General features: G+C 41.5%; 1 protein-coding gene across 7 annotated transcripts in view; it reads right to left on the reverse strand.

Annotated features, from left to right (window-relative positions):
- The window catches only part of LOC5565160 (ankyrin repeat and KH domain-containing protein mask), a 146,853-nt gene that overhangs the window by 51,519 nt on the left and 77,841 nt on the right, over positions 1-17,493 (reverse strand). For 5 of the 7 annotated variants that reach the window (XM_021838443.1, XM_021838445.1, XM_021838441.1 and 2 more), the window contains 6 exons: positions 11,207-11,342; positions 10,829-10,999; positions 3,953-4,019; positions 3,505-3,682; positions 3,128-3,427; positions 2,460-2,874 (listed from right to left, as the gene is read on the reverse strand). In XM_021838443.1, the coding sequence (XP_021694135.1) occupies positions 2,460-2,874; positions 3,128-3,427; positions 3,505-3,682; positions 3,953-4,019; positions 10,829-10,999; positions 11,207-11,342 (1,267 nt within the window). The remainder of the gene's footprint in view (positions 1-2,459; positions 2,875-3,127; positions 3,428-3,504; positions 3,683-3,952; positions 4,020-10,828; positions 11,000-11,206; positions 11,343-17,493) is intronic. The other 2 variants (XM_021838442.1, XM_021838444.1) reach the window with 1 other exon arrangement.

A 17,493-nucleotide genomic window follows, 5' to 3' on the forward strand; every position in this document is an offset into this window, starting at 1 on the left:
GTTTCTTAAAAGACTTTAGTTGAGCTTCCTTCAAAAGGTAGGTCAAAGATCCCTTCAGGCTATTCTCAGTTGCTTTCTTCAGCAATTAGTCTAAAAAAAACTCAATAGGTCTGTCAGGAATTAAGCCAACATTTAAATTTCGAAACTTTACCAGCACTTTTATCACAAAATTTAACTAATAAATTTCAGATATTCTGTCAGAAATGTCTGTACAATATACATTTGAATTCTTCCAGAAAGTTAGCACAGAACCCTTTCTTCTGCATACACTTTGATAGGCTCAGAGAAAAAAATGTTTGCATCAGAGTTAAAAAAACGATGTCCTGCTATTCAATTTTTAGAAACTGATCCAGATTATCGTTGATTTATCATCAAAACACGAACAAAGTGACTTTAGTGACCAATTTACTGAACAAAAATGACTTATGTAATTTTTTGTTGCAAATAGTGACTTTTTAGTGACCAGGTCGAAAAAAGTAACCAAGTCACTAAAAAGTGACTCGCTACCAGGCCTGATGTAACATGTCAACATCTTTGATGTCGAACCTTTATTTTTTTTGTAAAATTCTAGGTTTTGTAGCTGTGCGGCTAGCGGCGTCAGTCGTGTAGGCCTATTGCGCTCCAGAGTGTGGGTAAGTCAGAGGAAAAATTATTCACTAGACCTAAGTTGGAATTGTGCACTTAAGCATTAGGATTATCCGGGACAGTTTCGCTAATAGAGTGGATTGAGCACCCCTAGAAAACTGCATGAATTCTTAGTGTCTCTTAGCATGCAACCCAATCAATAGGCATGTTTGTAATTCAGTGTTCTAAACATGCAACCCCAAAGCTGACAAGAAAATCCCTCAATAAAAAAGGAAAAAAGAAAAAATAATTGAAATTTTAGATTATATAAGATAACTTTACAACCAAAAATTGATTCGAAAAATTACAAATTTTGAAAAATCATGTAGATCTTGTGTATTGATCTAAAAGTTGTTGAAAATTATGCAAAAATCTGAAGATTTCATAATGTTTTCAACACTTTTATCAACTTTTCCTTAAGGTGGTCGTACCATCCCACTTTTCCCTATGTAAAAATTGAATTCAGGTTTATTCCGTCACTAGTTTTCTTTTCACTATTTGTTGAACATAAATGTAGTGTCCCTTTCACTGTCTCGGTAATAATGTGAACCATTATATTTAATTTACTTGAAACAAAAGCATGAAACGAGCTCACCAGTTGATAAGTCATCCTCGACTGCCAAAACGTCAAAACTTGAAAAGAACAAATGTTCACTTAATTTTCTTAACAATGATTTTTATGGATTACAATGTTCTGGGATTATGTATATATTTTCAAAATACAAAACTTTGCTGAACAGGGTAGATGTACCAGTATTCGCAACCTCTGAGAATATATCGTTGTATGATGCAAATAGCGCATGAAAAGTTTATTGTTCATTGAATCACTTTAAAATGGTATGGTTAAATTCTCAGAATATTGAGTATTTGCTTGAAAAATATAGGAAGAAAAAATCATTTTTCTTCACTTCAGTCGTTGCGCTGTTGTATTTTATACAACACTGGTGAAAAAACTTCGCTTTTCGACAGCAGCGCCGTTGCGGTTCCGACGGTTGCAAACCGCGCGACGACTGTAAGGTTAAAATTTCAGCTTCCTGGCACCTTATTTCGCCACGGTGTTCCTGAATCCGTCATCACCCAGCATTTTATTGTTCAATATTCACCTTTTTACACTAAAATATCTCAAAAAGTTGCAAACATTTTATTATGCGTAAGGAAGACCAACATCTAAAATATTTTTCAGGTGGACTCTGATAAATCCTTCCTTACTGTCCCAAGGCGAGGCCTTCTATGTTTCGGCAGACACACTTAGACTCCAGCGGACACTTGACTAAAGGGCGGACACACTAGACGTAACCGTAACTTCTTTCTTTTAATAGGGTATAGCACAGCTAATTTAGATTTGACTCTGTATCGTCTCACAGCTAGTATTCGACTGATCTTTATTAATCATTCCTCGGACGAGCGAACCGCTCATGATATCGGTTTTACCGAACGATGTTCATTTGAATTCATTTGTTCATCTCGTCTAAAAACAACAGATATAACAGACTCATCATCAAAACATGAATATCTTCATTTTTTAGTATTGGATATGCATATTTGGGCGGTTCGAAATTCAAAAAAAAGTTTGGGAGTCCAACTTCCCACATCTTGCTTACCATCCTTATGATAAAACTAGTTTACAGTAAATTTTTAACATGTTTCCACGTTGATTTAAAAGTGGCCCTAAATTAATGATTTCCTAATGTCGAAAGTTGCCCCTTTACACACAGTAACATTACCGTAATGTAACATAGTAATGTTTCCAATGTTTGTCATCGAAGAAGCTGATGATCCGTGTTTTTTTTTTTGCACTTTAAATCACTGTGTAACGCCACCCTGGGACCACTTACCTTGTTGTAATAGTAATGCTACCATCTCCTCATGGCCTTCCCTCGCCGCTTCCATCAGCGGAGTGTACCCTTCGTCGTTCACCTCTTCGATGTTGGCGCCGCGCTCGATCAGGAGCATCGCCAGATCCACATGGCCGCCACAAGCCGCCAGCGTCAGCGGCGACTCAAACGAATCCTTGGGCATGTTGACCTGGGCGCCCGAGTCCAGCAGGAGCCGCGCTACCTCCACGTGGCCGTCCATCGACGCTTCCATCAGCGCTGTGTGCATTTCATCAGTTTTATGCTCCTGATCAGCACCAGCCTCCAGAAGGTACCGGACCATGTCCAGGTGACCCTTGTAGCAGGCCAGCGTCAGTGCACTTTCCTTGAACTCGTTCGAGTGCGTATTGATGCCGGCACCGCGCTCCAGCAGGATCTAGGGGGGACAGCAGACAATTAGGGACTTGTGCTCCTCGAGAGATATGTTGAATAGCTTAAGGTGCGCATCAGATAAGATCAAATGGGGATCATCGCCCGGATCGTACGCCTTTTAGTAGTTAGAAGCTTCAGAAGCTCACGAAGAGCCTCAATGAAGCTCCTAACCCAAAGAGGATCGAGTCCTGAACTCCGCTCTCGGTTCTAATCACTTGCTTCCCTCATAAAACGACCACCCCCTTCAAATAACTCACCTTCGCCACTCCCACGTGGCCAGCCGAGGCAGCTTCCATGAGCGGCGTGTGCCCATTCTCATTGTGATCCTCGACGTTGGCTCCGTTGTCCAGCAGTACCCGAACGACCTCCTCGTGTCCACCTGCGCAGGCAAACATCAGCGGGGTGCTTCCGGTCGACGACTGGGCATTGACGTCGGCACCGTGCTTCAGCAACAGCTTGATGATGTCCACGTGGCCAGCCGAGGCCGTCTCCATCAGCGGCGTCAGATCGTTCTTGTGACCGCGATCCTCCACCTGGGCCGACATGGCTAGCAAAACCTAGAAGATTGACGAAACGCAAAGAGACCCGTTAGAGTTCGACTCAGATCAACACTTTGGGGAAAGAAGAAGCTTACCTGCGCCAGCTCGTAGTACCCGGCGGAACAGGCCAACGACAGCAGCGAGTCCCCGTCGTCGGTGGCCTCGTTCAGCGAGTTGCCCTCGCCCAGTAGCCGCCGGACGGTGTTGACGTCGTTGTCGGTGCAGGCGGCGAGCAGCGAGCGCGAGAGCAAGCTGAAATTACGAAGAGCATTTCTGCGTGTTATACGGAATAGAAGAAGAAGCAAAACAAATGGTTGGTTGGTGTCAATGAAAACGGGTAACAATTTTTCGGGTTTTTTCAATTTTGAAAACATAAGAACAAACATAAAACGGGTAGAATCATAATAGTAAAGAGAACGGGCAACGTCAAATCATCGAAACATCAAAAGAAACAGAAGAAACGAAAGAAAACTGAGGGACGGAAAGATAATACTGAGGAGGTTGGATCTCCAGAGAGGCATAAGGTTCTGGGGTTAGACTTACTTCTTGTCTCGCGGACTGCCACCTCCTTCGCTGGAACGCATGCGGGTGAGAGCTTGAGCTGCTTCATCTGTAATGGGAAGAGGGATGGAAAAAAATATTGTTTTTAGAAAGAAATTAACAGTGATTTTAGATAATATCTTTGAGGAACCCATAAAAGATTGCATCAACATTTTTTACCCAAAATTCTTCACCGACTTCCCCATTCTGTGTCTTGAGATCCCTCTGAAAATCTTTCTTGTATTTCTCAAAAGATAATCCAAATGTCTTCAAAAAGACTGACACGGTAATGCTTCCAATGGACGATTTGCCCTTTGAAGAAAGCATCTCACTAAACAACGGACTAGCATGCATCGCCCAGTGGCATAGTCGAAATACATTTCTGACGAAAAGTTTTCCGCGCTGAAGCGCTACTTCAGTAATTGACCAGGACAATCAAAATTGCACAAGGAATCAAAAGATGGGGCTTTAGCTCATCATTTTCAGTGTACACTTGTTGTGACGAACTAATCAATGTTCAAGATCTATGTTAACATTTAGAACTTATTTGAAATACAGACATGAAACGAGCTCACCAAGTGATAATCCATCGTCGATAGGGCAGTTGCCAATCACTTTCAATTTCGTCACCAGAACTGCCGTGTAAAACGCCGTGAAACCGAAAACAAATACTCTGGCAGTGAAAACAAAAGAACCGTTTTCTTGGACTTCATTCAAAGGAATTTCCTGCTTCAAAAATTCTTTAGATTATACCAAGAAGATCCTTCCGACATTTCCCCAGTGGTTCTTCCAGAAAGTTTTCTAGTAATTTATACAAAATATCTTCCAAGAAGTAGAAACTTTTGAGGGTATTCGTGAAGCATTTGAATCCTGTAATCTCTGGAGGATTTTTATGGAAAATCTTCAGAGCGAAGAGTTTTTGAAAATGAGCCTCTGAATGAAAGACTAGAGCCCATTCACAGATTTCTGAATAAATTGAGGGTTCACTTAAAGATTCTTTACACAATGTCTCAAGTGACTCATGTTGATATTCTTTACGTATGGAAGGAAAACAAGCAACACCCGAGATTATTGAAAATACTTTCAAATTTTCTAATTCAAGAATTTATTTCACGATTCCCTAGATGAAATTACATCCAATTCTTCAATAATTTCTAATCAAATTCCTTTTGTTATTACTCCAAAAATTCTACCAGGGATTAGTCGAAAAACTTTTCTAAAAATAAAAGAATTTCTTCAAATTCTGCATAGGTTCTTCCAGAAACAACTGCACATGAATTATACCAACATTTTTCGGTAGTTTATTTTTGAGAAATTTTTGGATGAGTTCCTGAACAAATCTCTTCATAATTTTCTCCAAATCGTGGTCAAGCTGGTAAGTTTTGAAGAAAAGTTGCATACCTGGAGATTACGGGAGAGCAAGCTGAATTTTCACAGCCTAAATTCAAATTTCAATTTGCTTGACCTTTTAATCTTTCATTGAAACCTGATATCCTAAAGATACTTTTGTGAGAGTTATTGTACGAAAGTGTAGAGACATTTTTGAAAATTTCCTGAAAATATCTAGCATAATCTTAAAAGTAATACAGCCACCTCCCCCGTTTTAATCATCCATAATGTATAAATCAGCTGATTTCAAGAGACAAAAATTTAATGAAATTTATTACAAAATATCACAGAAACATTTTTGATGGTAGCTTACCAATGTGTCTAACCATTTCAATGCTTTTTTGTCGCAGTTAAAACTCTCTTGATTTTGGTATAAACCAAAAAATCAATGAATTATTTTTGTAGTTAATGCGGATGTATTTTTAGTCAATTTCGTAAGACGCGTGCCTGTAGACGGCTATCTAGAAACGACATTTGAATCGCTACTACATATATAATTGTAGGAGAAAGAGTGTTCATACAACATTTGCAGATTCAATAAATATAACATAATAAAGTCATACGAAAAAAAATGCGAAATATCAGAGATTTGTCTAAGATTTTGCGTGAAATACTTGATTCATAAAATGTGGGGAATGGAAACGTCTGTCACAATTTTCGAATCATTGAACTGCTAGAAATTCATGAATTTTAAATGTTTTACTCATCTATGAAAACAAAAAATCAATATAAAAAATTTGTGATGGGAGTTCGAAAAGTGCATAACATGGCTTTGGGGTTGTTCATGAACCACAAATATCAGACAAAGTAATACATTTCCGTTAAATTTTCTGACTAAAGAAAACTGTGTAAGGAACGAAAAAGAAACAGTATTATCAGGTCCGCCACACTGGGGCTCAGATTGAGTACCACTTCTAGTACTGCATTTGGTCCCTCGGTAGTACAAAAGGTACCCAAGTTTGACAGATCGCAGTACACTTTCCACGGCATTCTAGATTACCTTATGAGCCATAAAATTTTGGGCAACTGCAAGGAACATGAAGGTCTTTCATTTGTCTTTGGTATTATTGAAGTAAATGTCTTCTAAAAGTTCTGTATTGCGACAAATATTACAGTTTTGAATAAATTTGCCATTTACAGCGGCAAGCATACATGCCCTATATTAGCTATTTAGCAGCCCTTTTTTTTTTTTTTTGTTTTTTACAAGGGGGAAATCTGCAAACAGATCCCCTGAGAAGATAACTCAGGGAATGCGGGGATGACGCACCAACGACGACCCGCTAAAACCAGCCTATGCACTGTGCATGAGCAATTCATTTAGAATTGCTCAAGTGGTGAACAGTGCATCGACATGACCCTTGGACTCAGACCCTCATCTCCCCGGAACCACCTTACGGTATTTCTTCGGGAAGGGACCAGTGCATATAGCACAACACGTGTAGCAGAAGTAGCCTAGGCAAACTGCTTCTCCTAGCCGACTTAAACAATGTTACAAGGGACCAGCCTCGGCAGGGCTAATCCTCTGCAGCCAACTCTTGGTCGGCGCGCCATAGACGCTGCAATTCTAACATAATGTGAGTGACAGCCGTAGTTACTGCATTCCAGCACTCGGCATCCGCACACATTCTCTCTATAATATTGTCGGGGGACGTGTCCCCTCCGCATGTAGTGAGCATGCGACCTCTCACAACAATGAAACGGGGGCAATCGAACACGACATGCTCCGCTGTTTCCTCTACACCAGCACAATTGGGGCACGCAGGAGATTCTGAGTGCCCGAACCTATGCAGGTACTGTCTATAGCAACCATGTCCTGACAGAAACTGCGTCAGGTGGAAGTTCACTTCCCCATGGCTTCTACCATACCAATCTGACACATTTGGTATAAGTCGATGGGTCCATCTACCCTTAGTGGAGTTATCCCATTCCTGCTGCCAGCTTCTGAGCGTTTCCTCTTTACACGTGTCGCGGACTCCTCTGGTACCCCTTTGGTTGAAGCATTGAACATCTTCCTTGATGATGAGCCCGATGGGCGTCATCCCGGCTATGATGCACACGGCCTCTTTAGATACCGTCCGGTATGCACTTGCTACTCTTAAGCACATTATCCTGTACGTGCTTTCCAACCGCTTTAGGTTTCTGTTCGTTCTAAGCGCTTTTGACCAGATTGGTCCTCCATACCTTAGTATGGATAGCGCCACGCTTGCCAGCAGCTTGCGTTTGCTGGCAATTACAGCAGAGCTGTTAGACATCATCCTCGAAAGCGCCGCTATAGCCGTAGATGCCCTTTTACAGGCATATTCAACGTGGCTAGCGAAGCTCAGCTTGTCATCGATCATTACCCCAAGATGCCTAAGGGATCGTTTGGACTCTATGGTGCAATCACCTACCGAGATAAGCGCCCGTTGCTCGGACTTGCGGTTGTTGACCACCACCACCTCAGTCTTGTGACGGGCCAGTCCTAGTTTCCTAGACTTCATCCATTCCTCAACCAGGAAAATAGAGTGCGCTGCTGTCAACTCTACTTCCTCCATCGATTCACCATAGACCACTAGGGTGATATCATCGGCGAAGCCAACAATCTTAACACCCGTCGGAAGGGGCAGCCTCAGTACGTCATCGTACATCGCATTCCATAACAGCGGGCCCAGGATTGAACCTTGAGGTACTCCCGCGGTAATTGGAACGCTTTTCTGCCCCTCCTCTGTGTCATACAGTAGAATCCTACCATCAAAATAGCTTTCTAGAAGCTTACACAACTGCACCGGTACCTTGAGGCGGTGAAGCGCGTGTGCTATTGCTTCCCAGCTTGCGCTGTTGAACGCATTCTTCACATCCAGAGTGACAACCGCGCAGTAACGGATGCCGCTCCTTTTATGCTCGATTGCCACCTCAGCTGTTTGAACGACCGACTGGATGGCGTCCAGAGTAGATTTAATTTTTCTGAATCCAAACTGGTTGTTGGACAGGCCGTCCGCACTCTCCGTATACGGTACTAGTCTGTTGAGAATCAACCTCTCCAATAACTTGCCCGTCGTATCTAGTAGACAGATAGGTCTATTAGAGATGGTCGGGTTTCACATTTTTCAAACCCGAACCCGACCCGTACCCGACTTATTTTATTTCTTCAAACCCGGACCCGACCCGAACCCGAGACAAAAATTGAAAAGCAAACCCGGACCCGACCCGAACCCGAAAAATTTCCGCTGTTCAAACCCGAACCCGACCCGAAACCCGAAAATATTTTCTAAGAAAAACCCGAGTTTGAAAAGATGATAAATTCATCGTTTCTGCTACATAGAGCTGCTTTTGGGTTGTTACTTTGTGAATAATTCTCACCAAACCCGACCCAAACCCGACTAAACCGACTTTTTTCAAACCTGAACCCGACCCGTACCCGATATTTTTTTAGCGTTCAAACCCGACCCGAACCCGAACCCGAAAAAATAAAAACTTTCAAACCCGAACCCGACCCGAACCCGTCGGGTTCGGGTTCGGGTTGGGTTTCGGGTTTGAAAGCCCGAGACCCGACCATCTCTAAGGTCTATACGCCGACGGGTCACCTGGTGGTTTCCCCGCCTTTGGTAGTAGCACCAATTTCTGTCGCTTCCATACATCCGGGAAGATTCCTTGATCAATGCAGCGTTGCATCGTGGTTCTGAACATGTCCGGATCCGTGTTCACTGCCGCTTTTAAGGCAACATTCGGGATACCATCGGGTCCCGGTGCCTTGTTTGACGCGAATGATTTCACGACTTCTGCCAGCTCTTCGTTCGTCACTCTCGCCACTTCTTCTCCTTCATCTGCCGCATACGGCGCTGGGGGCCATGGGCTTATGGGATGGTGCGGGAAGAGTACATCGATTATCGATCGCAGCAACTCGGGCGATTTCTCTTGGGGCGCTATGGCTCCTTTGGTCTTAGCCATTACCACTCTGTAGGCGTCACCCCATGGACTAGAATTGGCACTCTCGCATAGACTTTCAAAGCATGCCTGTTTTCGACTCTTGATTTCCTTTTTGAGAGCCAACTTTGCCTCTCTGAATGCTGCACCACGTTCCTCTTTTTGTGCTTCTGTGCGTGCGCGTTGCATTCTTCGTCTAGCCCGAAGGCAGATTGCTCGAAGATTTGCAATTGATTCGCACCACCAATACACTGGCGGCCTGTTCTCTCTAGGAGGGGCTTTTCTCGGCATGGAAGCATCACACGCTCGTGATATCATAGCAACTAGCTCTTCACCGTTTAGGTCCAGAGTGTATTTAGCAGCCCTATAAGCCCAAAAAGGCGAATTAGCGGGCTAGTGGTTACTTGAATACAGTTGAAACTGTGTGATGAAACTCTGAGATACTGGACTTGAAGTTCAACATTCTGTTGAACAATTCTGGCTGAAATTACAATATTTTCGCCAAATATTTTCAATTTCAAGTTTTGTTCAAATTATTTTTTTAGCGGCAGCAGCAACATTTTGACTGACTATATGTGGTCCTGATTCAGAACCAAGAAATTCATTCAAAACATTGAGATCCTAGTTTAGTATTTTAAAGGCGCAAAATCTTTAGATAGATTTCACAAGGATAAACAGTAAAACCTCCATGAGTCGATATTGAAGGAACCATCGACTCATGGAAATATCGAGTCATGGAACAGCAATCCTTTGGAAAGCTGCTTCTAGGGACCATCATAGTAACCATGAAATGTTGTTTTTAGTATGGTTCCATGAGTCGATATCGAGTCATGGAACATCGACTCATGGAGGTATCACTGTAACTCTAGACTCAGGCAACAATCTTAGAGACAATGTAGCCACTTCCCCAATATGGCTACATGCTAAGCTTTCGAAACACAGTAGGCTTTACCATACTCAGGTATCCACTGAAGTCTGGCAGATTAGGTGTATTACACTGGAAAACAAAATTGAGAGCAATGTGGCGCACTACAAATCAAGAAGAACATCAAATTCCCAAAAAGCCACGAATTGACTCATGTAACTGTTTAGGTCATCCACATTCGAATGTGAAACAATTCAATATTTCCATCGATTGTCTAAGGAAACCTGGATTCTACGAGCAGACGATGATAGATCACTACTTCCACACCACCTTCCAGATGGACATCTGTAGGAAGAAAACGATCGCTATGAAGCACCCATTCCAAGTTTCCAACTCGGTATGATGAGTCACTTTGTTAAAAGCTCTGAATGTTCAAATGCTCGAAATGTTTCAGGAAAAAGACTTCGTCAACCAGATGACCTGGATTACGATGCCTACAGCGGATGCCATCTGTCGTTACAGTAAAACCTATCATCCCGAATGCTTCCATTCTCGAAATCCCAACTTCATCCGAATCCACTTGGTGCCTCGTCGAGACATGTCCCGGATGCTTCCCTCAACCACCTATCAGGAAACCCTATGTCTCCCGGCAGCCAACATTCTCCACGAGAAGCTGTATCCCACTAATCCATTTACTCAATGCTAGAACCAATCGATCTTACCTGCAGCTTCCAGCAGGGCTTCGAGGCGGGCTTTCTTGTCGTGGCTTCCACTGCCGCCACCTCCGCCGCCGCCGGCACCCCCGCTGTCGTGATCCATGTCGTCGTAGTTATCCAGCAGGAGTTTCCCCGTCACGACCGTACTGTGGATATCGTCGTCGTCCTCGTCATCGTCTGGGGAAAAATTCAAATTAGATGATATTAAATTTTGAAATACAATTTTTTTCTGCTTAGCGTGGGTTGACCAATGCGTCATAATTATCCGGAAGTCTATGCAAATTTTCTTGAAAAAGAGATGAGACCGTCCGTCAAGGTCTCAAAAACGGTACTTTCCCATTTCGAATGGTCAGCCTAGCTTTTGGGATCAATAAGATAGCTCACCTTCGGAGTCGTCGTTGTCGTCGGCATCGTTATCGCAGCTGTCCGACTCATCCATGTCGACGTCGTTTTCGCAGCTATCCGAACACTCGGTCTCTGGAATTTCGATCGATTGCTGATCTAGTGGGAATGAATCAACCTGCAAAATCGAGGGGGAGAAGAGAGAAGATTGGCGTTAGTAACGTTTTTTTTAGTATTCGATAAAAAAGGGCTCTATGTTTATGCAAACAAGAATCCTGTGGTGGATTGCTCACGTATAGAGCATCAATCACCCACCGCTTCCCACAACTCAAATTTACCCTTTCTATCCCTGCATAACACGTTCAGAACATACAAACGAAACGAGGTTAGGTATAAGGAGAGAATTAAGATTCCTCTGATTGCCCCTTCGCCTTCTTTTCTCTCTCATAAGGCTACAGGGCTGGTAGCGACTGCACGTCTTGAGAATAGGAACTTTTTTCTCCTGAGAAAATCTTGTTGGATTTTGTAGATAAATTGATAAAACCATTAATTATCATATTTTTCATTGAGCACTGCGATATAAAGTTCAAAGCACTACAACAGTTTACTTTAATGATAGAAAACTACAACAGCTATTTATATTAGTCGGTGTTAAGGGTAACATCAATAAAGATAGACGAAAATGTCGCAGGCTTCGCTGTCGGAACATCTATTACTGACGGAGGTAGTTGAGGCTTGCTTATACAACACGAAAAAGTATTCATTTTAACAGTTATGTACCGATATGTTTCCAAGCGAGAACAAAGGGAACAGAAGCGACATTTTTCATTTAAAGTTTTTTATCATTGTTGCAACACTATTCTCTCCGATTCGTAGAATATTCCGGAACTTTTGAAATATTTCACAGCAGAAGAAACACTATAACAGCATTGAAAGTTCCAAGGGCCCGATTTCTTCACCTTTGCTTGAGTCGTACCACGTTTACCTTTACGATTTAACTAGGTTTAAGACCTAAGCGGTGGTGAAAAATCCGCTTATTAGAATTTTGTATGAGAACCTTACAACAGCTTTGAGTCAACATGCTCAATGGAGTATGGGAGTATGGTTAGAGCATAAATTTAGGCGATTTTTCAGTCTTTATTATCAGTCGCAGGTCAATGTCGGGTAATGTTGAAAATATATAATCATTGGAAATCCTCTACTTCTGGACATAACATTTCCACTGATTTGTACTTGTGTTCTCCGAGTACTTTCACAGACAGTTATTGATAAAGACATTTCTTTGTTAATTTTGTCATTTTGTTACCAAATTCCGTTGGCACATGGGTAGCAGTAGCCACGTTGGGTAAGCCAGTTGTAAAAATAAGCAATCAAATCCCTGAGTAATATCCAGCATGATTCTCTAGAAAAATTCCCTAAAAATACCAGACGGAATTCAAGAAGACATTTTTGTAAGAATGATCTCATCAAATACATTGATAATTGCTGCTGTGAAACGTTTAATATAATTTCAAAAATTCCATGGATATTTTAATTGAGAAATGTTTGCAAAAACTGCAAGAGTAACTCTTGGATGAAATGCTAGAGAAATTCCTAGATCAATTGCCTAAAAGAATTCTTGAAGCTTTTTCTCGAATAATCTGTGAAGAAATTCTCGAAGAGCCTTTTGAATGATCGCGTAAGTATCTGCAAATTTCTTGAGCCTCTAGAAGTTTGCACGAGAGTTAAATGCAAGGAGAAACAGAAAAAGGTGACTCTACAGACCAGGTTAAAAAAGAGACATGCTACCAGCCCTGTACCTAGAATAGCAAGCAAGAAACTGCATAAGACCCATTCATGGCCGCAGGATGCGCACCCAAGGAGAATGATAGACGGAATTGCATTTTCCCGCAAGAGCAGCAGCAGCGGCTCCTGTAGCTACTCTTTTCTTTATTGCAGTATTTTTACGGCACCAGTCGAGGGTGGTTCTGCGATGATGACCCACCCACCAAGTCTTGGTGGAAGATGATAGAACGATAGTAGGAGGATGAGGGTCGTAAAAAAACTAGGGTGTTTTACACGATGCTGAGCGAAGCACAGCGTGGAAGAAAAACAGTGTTGATGGAAATCCCGATACTGAGGCGAACAACGTCTTAGTCCACAACAGCACCGGCCACCGAGACCTGTCGCTGTGTTGAGGACAACGAAAGTGATGAGCTGGCTGTTCTTCTTTGTTCATAGTCTAGAACTAGTTAAATAAAGAAAACATTCAGCTCAAATGTGTCTTGCTGCGGAATCCAATTCGATTGTGATGCTTTTTATGAGTTTGTAATAAATTTAACAACACCGAGAGATGTTACAAAAGATCTGAAAGGTAGCTCACAGCTGGTGGTGGAGCTTTGAGCTTCTTTCTGAGTTTAGAATAGTGAACCACACTACGTTTTCATTTGTATTGCACATTTCCTGAATGTCATGCAGTGCGATGAAAACAATCACGCCTTACCAGAAAAATGTCATAAGCGTTCATGACATTTTTTTTGGTTAAAACAGAGAATGTCATATGCAATTCTTTTTGAACGTCAAAATTGTTACAAAAGTGCTGTTTGAATGTCAAAGTTGTTGCAAAATAACATCGGCTATCTTTGAGTGATTTATACAGAGATATTTGAAAAATTTTGTTTAAAAAAGATCTCACCGCGCTTCCAATTGCAAACACTTAAACATGCATCGAACGTTAATCAACATTTACAAAAGCACACCAAAAATCGTAATCACTGGGATCCACTAGGGCCGGATGTTTTCCGACCGCATTCGGAACAAAATAACGATTCATCAAAGCCAACCTTGCCCCGAAAACGGACCAATTGTACCAACAAGCGTAAATCTCTCCCTCTCTCAAGCGCGCACACTGTATGTGTATGGTGCACAGCACACTCCACAAAATAATCCTCGGAAAGAATAATTGCCAGTGACCGACCGCATCCCACCATGCAGCCACGTAGATACTTTGGAGCAAGAGGGGAGGGGGTAGGCTACCATCAATAGGTACCCTCAGCACTATGGTTAGTTCTAGTATAACATGTGATAAGGGCCTAACTGCCAAACTTGCAAAGGCTGTCTACACATCTGTATGTCCCAGAACAATGGTAGTTAACAAACCACATTGAACTTTACAGAAATATAAAGATTTCAAATTGTGTTACTAGATAATCCTTTTCGTGAATCGTCTTCTTATTAGGTCCTCTATGACAGTCGTCTTTTGAGTTAGGCTCTACTAGTTTGGCCTACCGAAAATGTTGTTCAAGTTGGGCCTTCATAAAGTTAGATAATTTTAAAGAATACAAAGTTAAACCAAGTAAGTCTTCAAGTCTTTTCACTAATTATAGAAAAATGATTCAGAGAAAAATGTAATGAACACATACCATTGTGCCTATTAAAGTTATTGCTGTTGTCTGAGTTAGTTCCTTTCGATTCGAGTTAGGCCCACTTGGAGCTTTGATTTTAAACAGGCCCCTTAGTGAAATCATAAAAACACGTAAAACGAATGAGGATCAACGTAGATATGAGTGGATAACAACTCTTCTGATAACAACATCATAAAATCTCATTTTTGTTCACATTGTCGAGTTAGGCCCTTTTTGCATATAATGCTAGAGCCGTTTTCAGTGTGGTGAGACTTTCCGACCAGCCAGCCGCCCTGTCTGCGGCCAGCTGAGGTCGAATTGTAGCAGCAGCCAGCCAACAGCACGCATAAAGCTCATTGCCGACTCCCATTTTTTTCCACTCGGTTTACTATCGATCCAAGTGGACTGTTATGCTTGTCTACCCGACTAGTGGAATGCGATAAAATTGTATCACAATTAAAGAGTCTTAATATTTTCCAAAAGATCTTATTTTTATTTAATGACAAATTTTAATCTTGACACTTTCAATCATTTTTTACGTCTACTTTGTCGACGAAAATCCACTAGGTGTTTGCTTTTTAACACTGGGTTTGTTCCTATTTGACAAATCGGAAGGTACACGGGATCCATCCAAAATCTGAGTTAAAATCTAGGGGTGTGGCATAAATTCAAAACAAAAAACAAAATAATTTGTTTTTTTTGGACTTGAACCGATACAAAACATAAGAGAATTGAGTAAATATGTGTTTCTTAAAAATGGATTTAGGATCGTATTATATCAACATTTCTCGAAAACTTATTCAAACAGACTCAAGTCAGAAAAGTTCACAAACTTTATCAATCCTACGTGTTTTGCAGACGAAGTTCTACACGTTCCGGTCTAAACCAACTCGATTTTTCACTTTTAGAACGTTTGATTTCAGGATTTACAAAAAGGCGTAAGTAAGATTTTAAATTTTTGCAACCTAACTATTACTTTCGCCGCTCCGTTGTATGGAGAGACAAGTAACTACTTAACCACGAATCAAAACAAAACACTACTTGAGTCGATTTTACACTGGTACAAAAACGTCGTAAGTAACTGAATGGAACGTTTTATCATTTTGTCATACAATTTTTGTGGGAAACGATAGGAACTTCCTAGTGTTTTAACGCGATCTGATGGCATCCAAAATTTGAGCGATGTACACGGAAAAAATTATAAAGGGGATTCATTTAGTTTTAGAGGACAGGTTGTGATTCTTCTTAACTAACTTTCTCAAAACCGTATGAAAGTTAATTACGTCGATCTGAAAAAGTTATCGAGATCTGTTACGAACTCATTTTGTTTCAAAACAGTTTAAGGAAATCTGTCACAATTTTGTTGCAATTCGCTTGTCGGGTAGTGCACCGACCACCATTGAGCTTCTTCTAGAGATTTCGATGCAGTTTAAGCCCAGAGAGGGCGGCGAAGAGGGCAGCAAGATAATGGTACCACCCCCGCGCGCCCTGAATTTGAAGGGGTGGGTGGGACGTAGTGACCCGGGATGATGAATGGAATGGAAAAAGTTCGGAAAGTTAGTCGTCATCGTGTTGTTTTCGTTTAACAACTGGAGAAGTTCGATCGTGTGTGCGATAAGTGGAGTGGGTTTATGCTTCCCACGAGACTTTGCCGATGATAATAATGACCGCGGGGCACGCTACATGACTGGCATCGTTGGCGTCCCGTTGTCCGAGCCTGATGACTGGGAGCTGCTGACTACTCCCAGTGTTCGGTGGGTGCAGTTCTTTTGGGGATTGGCCACAAGGATATGCCTCCTTCTGTGGTCCGGCTTTTGTTCAGTTTGGATTACGGTGGATTATCGAATCGAGTTTGGGACAGATTTTTTTCGCTTTGCAATGGAGCGAGGTTATAGAGAAGAGAATTGTGGGATAAGAGTTCGGCCTGCAAGGAATGACTGGCGCTGGCTCATATCAATGTTTGTCGACTGTAGAGTTTGGGGATATTTCATTAAATTTTTCATGAGGCAGAGTTGGGCTCGAAAACTATCGCTTATGATTCTGTTATGTGTCTCATATATCCGTATTTGTATTTATTAGCTCAATTTACATGGAGAAAAATTGCTCCTCCTCGTACGTTTCCCGCCAACTTTTTTTTGACTAGTAAGCAACAGTGTTAGCCCAAGCTCGCTGTAAAGTGCTCTTTTAAGCGAGCTTTCTACATGGTCTAGGGTCGTTAAGAAGACGATTGGGATAAGGAGAAGTCCACTGCCTGTTTTTTCCAAGAATCACGAATTTTGCTGAGCTGTGCGATATAATGCATAGCTTGGTCAGTGTTGATAGACCCACACTCAAACTCAATCGATGAGCCAACCCGGCGAGAGCAAACTCATTTAAGATATGCTCGCGAATCTCACGCTTGAGATTTTCAGGCAAAATTACTCAACCACACTCAATTCATCAAAACTAATTCAGTCACATAACCCGTCAAAAAAACTCATAAAAACTGTATGTAGTTGTCTAGGTTATTAAGGATTATTATTATTCTACCAGACTAAGAAAGAATCATGGCTTTGTACGAGAAAACTGTGGAATTTACGAGGCAGTGAATCAATCAGATGAGCCAACTCATCCATGATTTTTGGACTGCTGAGTTACGTAGCTGGCAACCCGAGCAAAGTCCAACATCAAAAAGGAAGCAATTCAAAAACATATCTTGTTTTTAGCATCAAGTTGATGTCATAATTTGATATCAATTTATCATTGAAATATTCGATATCATATTTTGTTTTTGTTCTGCTATCATTTTGAATTTTTTTTTAATGTTCTAATTTTATATAATTACAAATATATACGTCCTACATGTATAAACACTATGAGAATATAAAAATAAAGCATTTATTTTGTCGCAGACTTGTTTCAATATCAATCAAAAATATGTATATCTCAATGAGTTCTCAATTTGCT

Source organism: Aedes aegypti, chromosome 1 (genome assembly GCF_002204515.2).
Source record: "Aedes aegypti strain LVP_AGWG chromosome 1, AaegL5.0 Primary Assembly, whole genome shotgun sequence".
Taxonomy (NCBI): Eukaryota; Metazoa; Arthropoda; class Insecta; order Diptera; family Culicidae; genus Aedes; species Aedes aegypti.